The sequence below is a fragment of the Oncorhynchus clarkii genome, chromosome 20 (assembly GCF_045791955.1).
Source record: "Oncorhynchus clarkii lewisi isolate Uvic-CL-2024 chromosome 20, UVic_Ocla_1.0, whole genome shotgun sequence".
In the NCBI taxonomy this organism is placed as follows: domain Eukaryota; kingdom Metazoa; phylum Chordata; class Actinopteri; order Salmoniformes; family Salmonidae; genus Oncorhynchus; species Oncorhynchus clarkii.
Window position 1 is genome coordinate 42,344,309 of NC_092166.1, and position 16,458 is coordinate 42,360,766.

The following is a 16,458-nucleotide window of genomic DNA, read 5'->3' on the forward strand; positions in this document are numbered from 1 at the left end:
ACTCACAGAATGTTTCAGAGATATCAAGTTATGGTACTACTTGCATTTCATTAAATGCTTGCAGTCAAACAACCAATAATACACTGCTTGCCTCTTTGGTCTGGACTGTGTTTTCATCTGCAGCGAACCGCAATAAAGGTACAAATGGAATTGGACCGAGACCACCCTTTTTGAGGGAACCACGGCGCGTTGTTTAGTGCGCTCCCGAGTTCGGGTAGTGTTCACACCAACTAAGGGGGAAAACCCACCAGAGCTCGCCAGAGCGCGACAAATCCGTTTGAGTCCCGAAAGGAGGGGAGACAGGCGTTTGGATATGACCTCCTACACAGTGTAGTGAATCATGAAGGCACATTACTAAAATACATTTATTTAACTAGGCAAGTCGGTTAAGAACAAATTCTAATTTACAATGACGGCCTACCCCAGGCCAAACCCTAACCCGGACGACGCTGGGCCAAATGAGCACCGCCCTATGGGACTCCCAATTACGGCCGGTTATGATACAGCCCAGGATCGAACCAGGGTCTGTAGTGATGCCTCTAGCACTGAGATGCAGTGCCTTAGACCGCTGCGCAGATCAGGAGCCCTAATTGGTGCTCCTCTTTCTAGGAATGCTGGGGAACAACAGTTGTTTAATGTTTCTAGTGTCATGACTATCAATAATGTGATGATTGCTATTTATCGAATAATTACCTACAACGGTTAATTAATCATGTAACAATTAACGCATTAGGAATTTGGGGCACCACAGGAAAAGTTATTTAGCGAGTTACCATCTCCTGACTTACCAACTCTAAAAATATATAAATATCTCTTACTTCGATAGCAGTCAATTATTAATTTTTACCTCATCAGTCTCATTATGAACGTTGCACAGTTCTTGGATATCTTCACAAACCCTAACCCTAAGTGATGAATCAGCGATACACAAATTGGCTTAATTATTTATTTACTAACTAACTAAATCAGCAAATAGAATACGTAAACACACACAGCATACAGTTTTTGATTACATACAGTTGAAGTCGGAAGTTTACATACACCTTAACCAAATACATTTAAACTCAGTTTTTCACAATTCCTGACATTTAATCCTAGTAAAAATTCCCTGTTTTAGGTCAGTTAGGATCATAACTTAATTTTAAGAATGTGAAATGTCAGAATAATAGTAGAGAGAATGATTTATTTCAGCTTTTATTTCTTTCATCACATTCCCAGTGGGTCAGAAGTTTACATACACTCAATTAGTATTTGGTAGCATTACCTTTAAATAGTTTAACTTGGGTCAAACGTTTGGGGTAACCTTCCACAAGCTTCCCACAATAAATTGGGTGAATTTTGGCCCGTTCCTCCTGACAGCGCTGGTGTAACTAAGTCAGGTTTGTAGGTCTCCTTGCTCGCACACTCTTTTTTATTTCTGCCCACAAATTTTCGATAGGATTGAAGTCAGGGCTTTGTGATGGCCACTCAGATACCTTGACTTTGTTGTCCTTAAGCCATTTTGCCACAACTTTGGAAGTATGCTTGGGGTCATTGTCCATTTGGAAGACCCATTTGCGACCAAGCTTTAACAAGAAATTTGTGAAGTGGTTGAAAAACGAGTTTTAATGAAGAGTTAGTTTGAGTTCTACAAGAGTTCAAGAAAATGGAGAGTGATTCACATCGTGGCATGGAGCGCCAAGTCTAGGAACAAAAGGCTCCTCAACAGCTTCTACCTACAAGCCATAAGACTGCTGAACAATTCATAAAATCGGCACAATTTCCATCGACCCCACCCCTCCCTTTTATACATTGCTGCTACTCGCTGTTTTTTGTTACCTATGCATAGTCACTTCGCCCCCACCTACATGTACAGATTACCTCAACTAGCCTGTACCCCCACACACTGAATCGGTACCGGTGCCCCCTGTATATAGCCTCATAATGTTATTCTTATTGTGTTACTTTTTATTGGTAAATATTTTCTTCTTCTTGAACTGCACTGTTGGTTAAGGGCTTGTAAGTAAGCATTTCACGGTAAAGTCAACACTTGTTGTATTCGGCACATGTGACAAATAAAGTTTGATTGACTTGACTTGGACAGGGCTGGCTTGGCTTTCAAACACATATCCTGTTTTAGGAGGATGAGTCGGCAACACTACGGCAGGCAGGTTAATGAACACACACACATTCCCTCTTGCCTGGCAGAGCTGTTGAAATTGGCTCACCTCTCACCAGAGCTCCACATGTCAGAATCAAATCAAAGAAAGAGGAGACCAAGGAGCTACTATAGGTAAGAACCCAATAATTAGGCTAACAATCCCTTGATTCCCTCCAAATCACTTTTTCAAAAGGAAGATACATTGCTTTTCAAGGAACAAGACACAAGGTCACATGGCGGAAGTGTTTTGGTTGTAAAAGAGTCTGTCAGCACGGCAACATCAATGCGGAGAGAGAGATGGCCCTCGCTCGGCCCCATGGGGCCATCCATAACCTTGGACAGGAACTGGCCTCACAAAGACAGGAAACAATCGTGCATAGAACACTCTATGAACTTGGACTCCTATTGTTCCAGGAGGAGATGGACTTGGTGCCAGACATACTTGACTGGGATGTGTGGAGACCACCGCCGGCCACAGGGGAGAGAGGTGTCACACACAACAAACACACACACGTGGACACAGACTTATAGACAAAAACATACACATGCACACAGAGATACATAAGTGCACTCACACACAGCCTACTGGGGGGGTACACATCCACCCTTACACCACCGTGCTACTCTGCTATTATCTAGAAGCTAGAAAAAACAATGGACATCTTCAGTCAAACACACGCTAGGTGATTTAGGCTGTGTGTGTGTTCGCAGTTAGGAAATTCTTAGTGTCCCAGACCATCCCACAGGCCTCTGATTGGTGGAGGCAAGTGTATGCGACGTCCATTAGGGTAAATTTGGACCATCCGTAGGCCTATATTTATGACCACCATTCACCTCACCTGACTCTTTCTGGACTCACCAGCACATGAAGACTGTAACATAACACCCAGGCAACATTGCAACAGTTCTTAGGGTCCGTGCGAGCGAGAGAGAGAAGTCATTCTGTAAAGCACCCTGCTGTTCGAGTTAATCAAATATGGACCACATTTATAACACTGGAACTCCAACCGTAACACTTAAACACCAACCGTAGCACTAGCATATCTACCGTAACACTGGAACTCCAACCGTAACACTGGAACTCCAACCGTAACACTGGAACACCAACCGTAACACTGGAACACCAACCGTAACACTGGAACACCAACCGTAACACTGGAACACCAACCATAACACTGGAACACCAACCATAACACTGGAACACCAACCGTAACACTGGGACACCAACCGTAACACTGGAACACCAACCATAACACTGGGACACCAACCGTAACACTGGAACACCAACCGTAACACTGGAACACCAACCGTAACACTGGGACACCAACCGTAACACTGGAACACCAACCGTAACACTGGAACACCAACCGTAACACCAACCATAACACTGGAACACCAACCGTAACACTGGAACACCAACCATAACACTGGAACACCAACCATAACACTGGAACACCAACCAAAACACTGGAACACCAACCATAACACTGGAACACCAACCGTAACACTGGAACACCAACCGTAACACTGGAACACCAACCATAACACTGGAACACCAACCATAACACTGGAACACCAACCATAACACTGGAACACCAACCGTAACACTGGAACTCCAACCGTAACACTGGAACTCCAACCGTAACACTGGCACACCTACCGTAACACTGGCACACCTACCGTAACACTGGCACACCTACCGTAACACTGGAACTCCAACCGTAACACTGGAACTCCAACCGTAACACTGGAACTCCAACCGTAACACTGAACTCCAACCATAACACTGGCACACCTACCGTGACACTGGAACTCCAACCGTAACACTGGAACACCAACCGTAACACTGGAACACCAACCGTAACACTTGAACACCAACCGTAGCACTGGCATATCTACCGTAACACTGGAACTCCAACCGTAACACTGGAACACTAACCGTAACACTTGAACACCAACCGTAGCACTGGCACACCTACCGTAACACTGGAACACCAACCGTAACACTGGAACACCAACCGTAACACTGGAACACCAACCGTAACACTGGAACACCAACCGTAACACCAACCGTAACACTGGAACACCAACCGTAACACCAACCATAACACTGAACTCCAACCATAACACTGGAACTCCAACCCGTAACACTGGAACACTAACCGTAACACCAACCATAACACTGGAACTCCAACCGTAACACTGGAACTCCAACCGTAACACTGGAACTCCAACCGTAACACTGGAACTCCAACCGTAACACTGAACCACCAACCGTAACACTGGCACACCTACCGTAATACTGGCACACCAACCGTAACATTGAACACCAACCATAACACTGGAACACCAACCGTAACACTGGAACACCAACCGTAACACTGGAACACCAACCATAACACTGGAACACCAATCATAACACTGGAACACCAATCATAACACTGGAACACCAATCATAACACTGGAACACAGGCTGCTACTGCTACTCTCTTCCTATATGTTCTTCTCCCTCTCTTTCTTGGTCCCCTACTCTCCCCCACTATCTTTTCCTCCCTCCCTCACAGCTGTGTGTGTGTGTGTGTGTGTGTGTGTGTGTGTGTGTGTGTGTGTAATCTTCTCTGAGGGGAAGATAATTAAGATAATTTTATAATGCGTGTCAAATACCAGTCTCCTGGGAACCTCTGGCTCATTCAGCTCACACTCATTTAGCTGGAGTCTCATTGTTGGGGTGTATCCCATTTCCCAATTTAGTGCACTACTTTTGGCTCTGGTCAAAAGTAGTGCACTATATAGGGGATAGGATGCCATTTGACTAAAGTACATTAAAGGCCAGCTGCTGTACAGAAGCTGTGGTGCTCAATCCCCTATGAAAGACAGACTGTCACACAACACCACAGCACAGCACAGCATGGCTCAGTAGTCACTACCGCAATGAGATTATTTCACCAGAACAAAGACATTCTGAAAGAAACCCCATGGAACAGTCACCACATAGTTAACACTAGAAGCGCTAAGGCGGTCATTTGGACCATTTGGACTGCTCATGACTAATTGTTTTATTACTCTGCAATTTTTAATGTCATGCCCTATCAGTCCTGGACTTTTCCTAAATATACTGAACAAAAATATAAATGCAACATGTATAGTGTTGGTCCCACTTTTCATGAGTTGAAATAAAAGATCCTCAAAATGTTCCATATAAACAAAAAGCTTATTTTGCTCAAATGATGTGTACAAGTTTGTTGACATCCCTGTTAGTGAACATTTCTCCTTTGCCAAGATAATCCATCCATCTGACAGGTGTGGCATATCAAGAAGCTAATTAAACAGCATGATCATTACACAGGTGCACCTTGTGCTGGAGACAATAAAAGGCCACTAAAATGTGTTGTTTAACAAAACTGCACCACAGATGTCTCAAGTTTTGAGGGATCGTCCAATTGGCATGCTGACGGCAGGAATGTCCAGATCTGTTCCCAGATAATTTAAGTTTAATTTCTTTACCGTAAAACAATGAGAGATTTTGGCAGTGTGCACAACCGGCCACACAACCGCAAACCACGTGTAACCACGCCAGCCGAGGACCTCCACATCCGGTTTCTTCACCTGCGGGATCATCTGAGACCAGCCTACCGAACAACTGATGAAACTGTGGGTTTGCACAACCAAAGAATTTCTGCACTAACTGTCAGAAACTGTCTCAGGGAAGCTCATCTGCTTGCTAGTCGTCCTCACCAGGGTCTTGACCTGACTGCAGTTCGACGTCGTAACCAACTTCAGGGGGCAAATGCTCACCTTCAATGGCTGGAGAAGTGTGCTCTTCACAGATGAATCCTGGTTCCAACTGTACCGGGCAGATGGCAGACGGCGTACAGTGAGGCAAAAAGTATTTAGTCAGCCACCAATTGTGCAAGTTCTGCCACTTAAAAATATGAGAGAGGCCTGTAATTTTCATCATAGCTACACTTCAACTATGACAGACAAAATGGGAGAAAAAAAATCCAGAAAATCACATTGTAGGATTTTTTATGAATTTATTTGCAAATTATGGTGGGAAAAAAAAAGCAGCCAACAAGTGCTCAGCATGTGGGAACTCCTTCAAGACTGTTGGGAAAGCATTCCAGGTGAAGCTGGTTGAGAGAATGCCAAGAGTGTGCAAAGCTGTCATCAAGGCAAAGGGTGGCTACATTGAAAAATCTCAAATCTAAAATATATTTTGATTTGTTTAACACTTAGTTACTACATGGTTCTATATGTATTATTTCATCGTTTTGATGTCTTCACTATTATTCTACAATGTAGAAAATAGTAAAAATAATGAAAAACCCTTGAATGAGTAGGTGTGTCCAAACTTTGTCTGGTACTGTATATGTGTGTGTGTTTGTTCTACAGTGTGTTACGTAATGCTGCAGTCCAGGCAGGCAGAGCAGAGAGAGGGGGTTCAGTAATACCCATATGTTACATTCTTCTCCAAGCTCAGACTGAAAGCTGATTGAACAGTGCGAATGTGGAATGGGTGGGCTCCTGGTTTCACAACAAACCCACTTCAGAAGGAGAACGGGCCTCAGCAGCAGGCAGGGTGTGCCCCTAATGGCATTCTATTCCCTATATAGTGCACTACTTTCAGAGAAACGCTGATTGGCTAATGGCCAACAAGCTGCGTCAATCATAAATTAAGTACAGCTATCATGATTGTAATAAGTTATAGTAAAAAAAATAATTTAAAAAAAAACACAAATAGATTGCTTTTTATAAAAATAGTTTTGTTGTTGCATTTAACTGCTGAAAATGCTGTTTAAGAGGCCATTTCCTTAGTAGGTGACATCAAGGGTCACCATGTGGGTGAAGCGGGTGCTCCGGAGGAGTTTCTCATTAGTAATTACCAGTTGGAGAGCTGCTCCAGTAGATGTTTCCCAGACATATGTGGTAAATTCCCACTTCTATATTAGTTAAACGCACCATGACCCTGACTCCTTCAGTGCCAGATGTGCACGTGTGACTTTCATAAAGGGGGCGTGTCTGTAGCACAGTACATCTCCCACTCTGGGGTAATGTGATGGGCTGTCACTGTTAAATAAGCTCAACACAGAGTGCATTGGCCAATTCATTGAAAACTTCGGCTTTGGCCTGCTTATATAGAGTGGGTACTACCTGTTTGCTGAAACGGGTGCAAGAGGGAAGTTCGTAATGTGGCTCAAGCACTTTCACGAGGTGCTGAAACCCTCTATTCTCAACCACCAAAAACGGGCGCATATCCTCGGCTATAAACCAAAGACTAAAAATATAAACCGCCTACCTATAGCTCCTTTAATTTCTTTGGCCATGTAAGAATCAGCTGCCAGGTGCTGCTTGAATGCAGAGGGGGGAGGGTGTTGTGTTGATGTTTCTTTGCGTTTCTGTCTTGTTCCGGTATACTGGGGTGATGTCGGCTTAAATGTGTCAACATATTTGAGGTGTTGGCAGCGGCAAAGGCTATTGAGCGACATACTGTTAACATTTTATCCACTACTCTCTGCCCATCGCAGTTGTAATCTACTTCGAAGCCAAAATGTCTCCAAACCGTAGATTTAAACGATGATGGAGGATCCTCCAATTCTGGTTTATCGACCCCACCACTCACCATCGCACAGAACTAGTTCCTGGCTGCGCCTCACAAAACGACAGTTTGAAATGTGCCAATTAAGATTTGAATTTGAAGTACAACGGGCGCATAGGCTCTAGTTGTTTTAAAGGAATAGCCTCAAAATGTTTTTTCAGCTCATATTTACTCAATAGGCATAGGCCTACAACACAGCGTAGGCATAGCCAATAGGCTTAGTGTTTTTTTAATGTATTCATTCGGGTTCACAGTGCGGACCGAACCGAGGCCCCTATACCGAACTGTACCGTTACACCCCTAATAGTTAGCATATGACTTCTTGGCTCTGCAGCTGGACTTTCTACACTAAAGGACACGAGTGAGTGAGTAAGTGTCTTGGCAAGACTACAACACTCCGTCTGACGCACACACACACACTCCACTCTCGCTTTCTAACAACTCTTCTCCTTCATCTGACTCCCCTGGAGACCAGGTCTTTGAATGTTAAGTGACATCACTGCAACCTGAGAGCTCCTTCTCTATCACACACACTTTCCCCACTCTCAATTTCTCTTTCACACTTCCCCCACTCTTGATTGCTCCCCCTCTTTTTCCCCTGCCCTCCCTCTCCCCTTCCAGATTCACCTCAATCAGATAAGATCCCTGATCTACTTTCACTTATAAATAGCAAAACACTAAAACATAAATAATTGGACACATTAAAACAAGTACAAGCCCTGTGCACGGCAGTGGGTCTTCTCCCAAATTGAGGTTATGGCAGGAAAAAACAGAGTGAGTATCCAAAACATGGAATAACCGCAGACAAGGAAACATCTATCCTAGTGTGCAATTTTACATGCACTCCTTCCATCGTACAAAGAAATGACTAAGAACCAAAGACAGAGCAAGAGCCTTTCTCCTATTTCTGTAGTGTGAGGCACCTTGATGCAGTCTATTTAATGATTATATAGATTCATGGATTTTTGTGATGTCTCTTTTGTAAAAGAGGTCTTCTGACATCATTGGGACGTCCTGATTAAATAAAGGATTAACTAAATAAGAACCCAGTGACTTACTTCTCTGGCAGTGCTTGTGCGTCCAGCAGCGTTCGTTGAAGAGGCCGTTGATGGTGGTCTGCTGACAGGTGGTCTTCCCCTTGGCCGCCCCAGGACACACGTCCCCGCACTCCCGGTCATTCTTATTGGCTACGATGTAGTTGTCCTCCACAGTGTCCAGGATCTTGGACCAGTCCAGGGTGGAGAGGTAGCAGAGGTCTGGGTTCTTCTCGATTCTCACCGCTCCTCTAGTGATATTCATCAGGCTATGGAGGCCAATATCCCTGAGCTGCAGCATTTCAAAGAAGACCAGAGCATAGTTGAAGAACAGGTTGTTACCTCGGATCACAGTGAGATTAGGGAAGAGGTCTTTGAGGCTCTCCATGCCGTAGACCCTGAACAGGAGGAGGAAGTCTGTGACCACGGTCAGTTTGGGGTAACTTAGGCCCCTGAAGTCCTCGGGCTTGGTCTTGAACATGAGGATGATTTTCAGGTGGCCCTCGATCACTGTGCAGTTCTCCAGGGAGCGCAGGTTGGTCACGTTGTTCCGGATGTCCTTACTGGAGCAGATTCCAAGGGATACTTCAGGGGAGCAGGAGAGGGGCATGGAAGAGAGGAGAGAGAAGTGGAAGGGGAGGAGACAAACTGATTAGTGATGGGATTCTGGCAACGAAACTATTGCACATCAAAAATATTCTGTCAAGACATTTATTGGTCTGCATATTTTTTGGTGTGTTGTCAATCTAAATTCTATGGACTTCATTAAAGAAGATTCAACAACCAACCACTTATGAGGAATAATCTGAGTGAGCGCATTATATCCTATTCATGCAATGTTATTTTTTACCTCCTGGGAAGAAAAAAAATGTATTTCAAGCACATTCATTTAATGATCAGTTCGGCTTTGTATTGTATCATATCCCCAAGAGTTGAGCTTTTTATATTTCAAGAAATAAACCGCAGTAGGCTATTGTTTATTTTGCTTGCTACAACCTACTAAGTTCATTAAGAACACCTTCACGGGCCCTACCTCACTTATACATATCTTTATTTCAATTCAATACAACTTTTGTACGTATCCCCTCAGGGGCAATTATTGTGTTGTATCGAATGTGAATAACATTTGTGTAGACAGTGAACCCAAGCAATAGCCACATAAGTCTGATTAAGATGCTATATGTAGCCTAATTAATAAGAATATTGATGATATCTTAGTCAGCTCATTATTTCTGCAAATGGGAAATTGTTCTTAACTGACCAACATTGATTAAGTGTTAAATACAATTGATAGATAAAATCTAACAGCTATTTCATGAAATGGTTGTACACTATGCTATGCATAGTTCAGAGTAAGTGAATTGTGTAATATTTAATATAACCTTCATTGCAAAACCAGTTTTAGGGCAAAGAGACCAAGGACTAGAATAAAAATAGACTAAAATAGTCTGGATTGAGAAGAAACAATTTCACATCAATATATGTGGTTATGTATCTACAGTATCTTGGTTTGACGAAACCCATGCCTCTCTGCAGACAGTTGGTTCAGCAACCACATATCTGGGTGTTACCCACATTATAATATAGAGCGCCATCATTGGCTGTTAATACCCACATTCCAGTATTGAGCACTGTCATTGGCTGTAAGCATTATTCTACTAGGGGCCGCTGTCATTGGTTTCTTCCCACATTTTATTCCAATACGGAAGTAAGCTCTTTTATCACAACTGACAACTCTACTCTTATTTGGCATGGGGCTGGAGGCTGTAATTTAAGTAACTACACTCAACAAAAATATAAAACGCAACATGTAAAAAGTGTTGGTCTCATGATTCATGCGCTCAAATAAAATATCCCAGAAATGTTCCGTATGCACAAAAAGCTTTTTTCTCTCAAATAAATTTTGTGCATAAATTTGATTGCATCCCTCTTCGTGAGCATCACTCCTTTGCCAAGATAATCCATCCACCTGATAGGTGTGGCATATCAATAAGCTGATTAAACAGCATGTTCATTACACAGGTGCAACTTGTGCTAGGGACAATACAAGGCCACTCTAAAATGTGCAGTTGTGTCACACAACACAATGCCACAGATGTCTCAAGTTCAGGAAGCGTGCAGTTGGCATCCTGACTGCAGGAATGTCCACCAGCGCTGTTTCCAGAGAAGTCAATGTTAATTTCTCTACCATAAGCCGCCTACAACACTGTTTTAGAGAATTTGGCAGTACGTACAACCGGCCTAACAACTGTAGACCACGTGTAACCGCGCCAGCCCAAGATCTCCGGGTTCTTCACTTGCGGGATCATTGGAGACCAGCCACCTGGACAGCTGATGAAACGATGTTTGCACAACCAAATCATTTCTGCACAAACTGTCAGAAACCATCTCAGGGAAGCTAATTTCACTTTTGATGACTACTGGCACGCTGGAGAACTGTGCTCTTCACGGATGAATCACAGTTTCAACTGTACCGGGCACATGGCAGATAGCGTGTATGGTGACATGTGGGCGAGTTGTTTGTTGATTTCAACGTTGTGAACAGAGTGCCCCATGGTGGCGGTAGGGTTATGGTATGGGCAGGCATGAGCTACGGACAATGAACACAATTGCATTTTAATCAATGCCAATTTGAACGCAGAGATACCGTGACGAGATCCTGAGGAGCATTGTCGTGCAATTCATCCACCGCCATCACCTCATGTTTTAGCATGATAATGCACGGTCCCATGTCGCAAGGACCTGTACACAATTCCTGGAAGCTGAAAATGTCCCAGTTCTTCTCTGGCCTGCATACTCACCAGATATTTCACCCATTGAGCATGTTTGGGATGCTCTGGATCGATGTATACGACAGCGTGTTCCAGTTCCCGCCAATCTCCAACGACATTGCAGTGTAATTGAAGAGTAGTGGTACAACATTCCACAGCCCACAATTAAAAGCCTAATCAACTCTATGCAAAGGAGATGTGTTGCGCTGCGTGAGGCAAATTGTGGTCACACCAGACACTGACAGGTTGTGATCCACGCCCCTACCTTTTTTTATTTTAGGGACCAACAGACACATAACTTTAGTCCCAGTCATGTTAAGGCCTGATTTATGTATTTCAATTGACTGATTTCCTTATATGAACTAACTCAGTAAAATATTTGAAATTGAATTTATATTTTTTCTTCAGTGTAAATTTTGCTCTCTAGGTTACAGAGAGCTGGTAGTCCCATCAGCCAAACTACCAGGTTTGAAACAGGGAAGAGACTCAGGGGGTATGCTAATTTTGCATAGAGTAGACCTAATCCACTATTAAAGTAGTCAAAACTAACATTAAGAACACCTTCCTAATATTGAGTTGCAGCCCCCCCACCCCAATTGAAACAATCCACGTCTCAATTGTCTAAAGGCTTCAAAATCCTTCTTTAACAGATTCTTAGTTACAATGACAGCCTCATTGAATTGCGAGAGAAAGAAAGAGACAGTCTGTGTGGGAAAACATTGAACCATGCGGTACATACTCTGAAACCTGTCATTGCAACACTTATTTCCAAACAAGACGTTTCCGGATCGTGTTGATCTGTCATGATCACTGTTACTGCTCTGACTACACCCGAGTAGTAACACTGTAATTACTATAGTAAGAACAACTTTACTATGCCATTGTTACAGAGTAGCCTAATTTAGTAAATGCATTGTAATGGAGTTTTGTTATTACACAACTGGAATAAGGAACAATCCTTCCATTTAGCAATGACTAAAGACTAATAACATGTTATTAGAATGTTATTACTACAGTAATTGCATTGTTACTACACAGATAAGTAGAGGTATAAGAACAAGTCTTACTAACAACTATAGAGGGCCCTGGTGTTGGACATCACGGGTTAATTAAGATATCCATCACAAACACCCCAAATCATCACCCATCATGAGAGCCCCTCTCAGAGAGCGTATGAGATAGAGAAACAGGGAGAGATAGATAGAGATAGATAGAGAGACAGGGAGAGAGAGAAAGCGGCAGAAGGGCTGAAGCGGTAAGATGACCCAAACAGATAGAGATACATACACAGGGAGGGACAGTAAATGACCCAAAGGAGCAGCCTGGGAACCAGAGAACAAACAGCTCCCAGCAGTGTGCTGTGGAGTGTGGACACACTGTTTGCGTCCCAAATGGCAGCCTATTCCCTTTACAGTGCACTACCTTTGACCAGGCTGGTCATGTCCCAAGTGGCACCCTATTCCCAACATAGTACACTACATAGGGAATAGGATGCTATTTGGGATGGACATCTCATTCAGCCAGAGCCTGGCATTCCTAACTGAGAATCTAATACAGTCCACTGTGGTGATAGTGACTAGTGTTGATAAAGTAGTGCACTATATACAGTGCCTTCAGAAAGTATTCACACCCCTTGACTTTTTCCACATTTTGTTGTGTTACAAAGTGGGTTTAAAATGGATTTGAGCAGCAGACTATGATCGATAATGTCAAAAGCCACATTGAAATATAATAAAACAGCCCCCAATCTTTTTATCATCAATTTCTCTCAATTTGTGTAAGTGCTGTGCTTGTTGAATGTCCGTCCCTATAAGCATGCTGAAAGTCTGTTGTCAATTTGTTTACTGTAAAATAGCCTGTATCTGCTCAAACACAATTTTTTTCCAAAAGTTTACTAAGGGTTGGTAACAAGTTGATTGGTCGGCTATTTGAGCCAGTAAAAGGGGCTTTACTATTCTTAGGTAGCGAAATGCCTTTTACTTCCCTCTAAGCCTGAGGGCAGACACTTTCTTGTATGCTTAAATTGAAAATACTTCTTCCACACTCATTTTACGGATTTCAAAATTACAATGCTTGTCTTTCATAATTTGGTCAGATATACTTGGATGTGTAGTGTCAGTTTGTTGCTGGCATGTCATGACTAAATTTGCTAATCTTACCAATGAAAAAAAGCATTAAAGTAGTTGGCAATATCAGTTGGTGAACGATGGAGCGGAGTTTGCCTTTTGTCCCAAAATGTCATTTAAGGTGGTCCAAAGCTTTTTACTACCATTCTTATTGTCATGCATCTTTGTTTCAGTGTAGTTTCTTATTTTTATTAATTTTAGTCATATGATTTCTTAATTTGCAATAGGTTTGTCAATCGGTTGTGCAGACAGACTTATTTGCCATTCCTTTTGCCTCATCCCTCTCAACCATACAAGGCACATGATTACTGCATGCGATAGCTGTAGGATTAGCAGTGGCATTCAGGGCAGTTTGAGAGACATACATTAGGTTACTTACATTGTCTACCAACACCCCTGGTATAATGTACATTTGCTGAATGAAGCATTATGACAACTCAGCATGGTAGGGATTAACTGAGCTGGGCTTGGGTCATTGATAAGTCAGTGTCTTAACGCAGCCTTACAATTCTGCTTGGCACTGCAGGCCTTACTGCTCATAGAGTTTTGTTTTTCAAATCTGTTTTGGACTACGGACTGTCCAAATAGCAAGTTGCATGTGACCAAATAGGATGTGTGTGTTTGTTCAGGTAGCAGTCATTTGCAAACAAGGCTAAAGCAGTTGTCACTGTAACGACAGGTCTGTGTGCAGTGGTGTAGGCTGATTGGTGGTGGTGCTCGTGCTTCCTATCCCTCAGAAGTTACGTAGCAAGCTAAGGTGACAATGCCTGCCATGGATGTTTCCCAGTTGCTTTGAATGTACAAAATTGTAAAAAGACTTTCAAATAAATCAGATTTAACCATTCAGACAAGTCATGGCCAGGAATCAGATTTGTATCCGACTTCAAACCACCTCCGAAGGTGGTTTGAAATGTGGCTCGAATAATATCCGATTCAATGTGTTTTTTGGATGTTCAGACTGCAGGAAAAAGAACAGATTCGAATCGGATATGCGAATCAATAGGATTTGAATCACTTCAAACTGCCAATGTGAACATGGCTGAAGAGCTTTCTACACCCTGATTGTGCAACATTTGCCCATTATTATTTTCAAAACTCTTCAAGCTCTTTCAAATTGTTGATCATTTCCAGAAAACCATTGCTAGACAACCAGATTTAAGACAAAACTTTAACTAGGTCACTTAGGAACATTCACCATCTTCTTGGTAAGCAACTCCAGTTTAGATTTGACCTTGTGTTTTAGGTTAGAGCTCCTGCTGAAAGGTGAATTCATCTCCCAGTGTCTGGTCGAAAGCAAATGGAAACAGGTTTTCCTTAAATGTTTTGCCGGTGCTTAGCTCCAGTCCGTTAATTTTTTATTCTGAAACCTCCCCAGTTCAATGATTACAAGCATACCCACAAAATAATGCAGCCACCACTCTGCTTGAAAATATATGACCCAATTCAGGAAACTAGGTGTATGTCGCAAGTCACGACTTCACAGGAGAGCCGTTTGAACGTAAAAAAAATGTTTTCATCAAAATGTGTTTTTGTGGCAGAAATGCCTTCTTGAACATGTGAACTTTCATGTGCCTTAATAAGAAACTTGCATGTCATCTGTAAATATCAATACAATTGTTAACTTCTTGGTGAGAGGGTTGAGTAGCTTGGATGAATAAGGTGCCCAGAGTAACTGCCTGCTACTCTGTCCCAGATGCTAATATATGCATATTATTAGTAGTATTGGATAGAAAACACTCTGAAGTTTCTAGAACTGTTTGAATCATGTCTGTGAGTATAACATAACTCAAATGGCAGGCGAAAACCTGAGACAAATCCTACCAGGAAGTGGGAAATCTGAGGTTTGTAGTTTCATTTAAGTGATTGCCTATCCAATATGCTGTGTCTATGGGACCAGATTGCACTTCCCAAGGCTTCCAGCAGATGTCAACAGTCTTTAGAAAGTTGTTTGAGGTTTCTATTGTGGAAGGGTGTCAAATAAGAGCTGTTTCAACAAGTGGACTAGGCTGAGGCCAATCAGTTTACTGCGCGCAGTAATGTGTAATGAATACGCTATTGTCCGGTTGGAATATTATTTAAGATTTATTATAAAAAGACCCTAAGGATTGATTGTAAACATCGTTTGACATGTTTCTACAAACTGTAATGGAACTCTTTTGACTTTTCATCTGGATTTTGCACTCGCGCATTGTGCCTTTGGAATAGTGAACTAAATGCGCAAACTAAAACGGAGGAATTTGGACATAAATATGGACGTAATCGAACAAAACTAACATTTCTTGTGGAAGTGGGAGTCCTGGGAGTGCATTCCGACGAAGATCAGCAAAGGTAAGTGAAGATTTATAATACTATTTATGACTTTTGTTGACTCCACAATTTGGCAGGTAACTAACTGTATGGCTTGCTTTTGTGGCTGAACGCTGTTCTCAGATTATTGAAAATTGTGCTTTTTTGAAATCTGACACAGCGGTTGCATTAAGAACAAGTTTATCTTTAATTCTATGTAAAACATGTATCTTTCATCAAAGTTTATGATGAGTATTTGATGTAGCTCTGCAATTTCTCCGGATGTTTCGGAGGCATTTCTGAACATGGCGCCAATGTAAACTGAGGTTTTTGGATAGAAATATGAACTTGATTGAACAAAACATACATGTATTGTGTAACATTGAGTCCAGGGAGTGTCATCTGATGAAGATCGTCAAAGGTTAGTGATTAATTTAATATGTATTTCTGCTTTTTGTGACACCTCTCTTTGGTTGGAAAATGGCTGAATGCTTTCTGTGACTAG

At 42.4% G+C, this 16,458-nt stretch overlaps 1 protein-coding gene across 1 annotated transcript in view; it reads right to left on the minus strand.

The window, feature by feature from the left end:
- LOC139376379 (insulin receptor-like) overlaps window positions 1-16,458 on the minus strand; it is a 195,248-nt gene that overhangs the window by 163,907 nt on the left and 14,883 nt on the right. Inside the window, exon 2 of the mRNA XM_071118896.1 lies at window positions 8,795-9,355. Within this exon, the coding sequence (XP_070974997.1) occupies window positions 8,795-9,355 (561 nt within the window). The remainder of the gene's footprint in view (window positions 1-8,794; window positions 9,356-16,458) is intronic.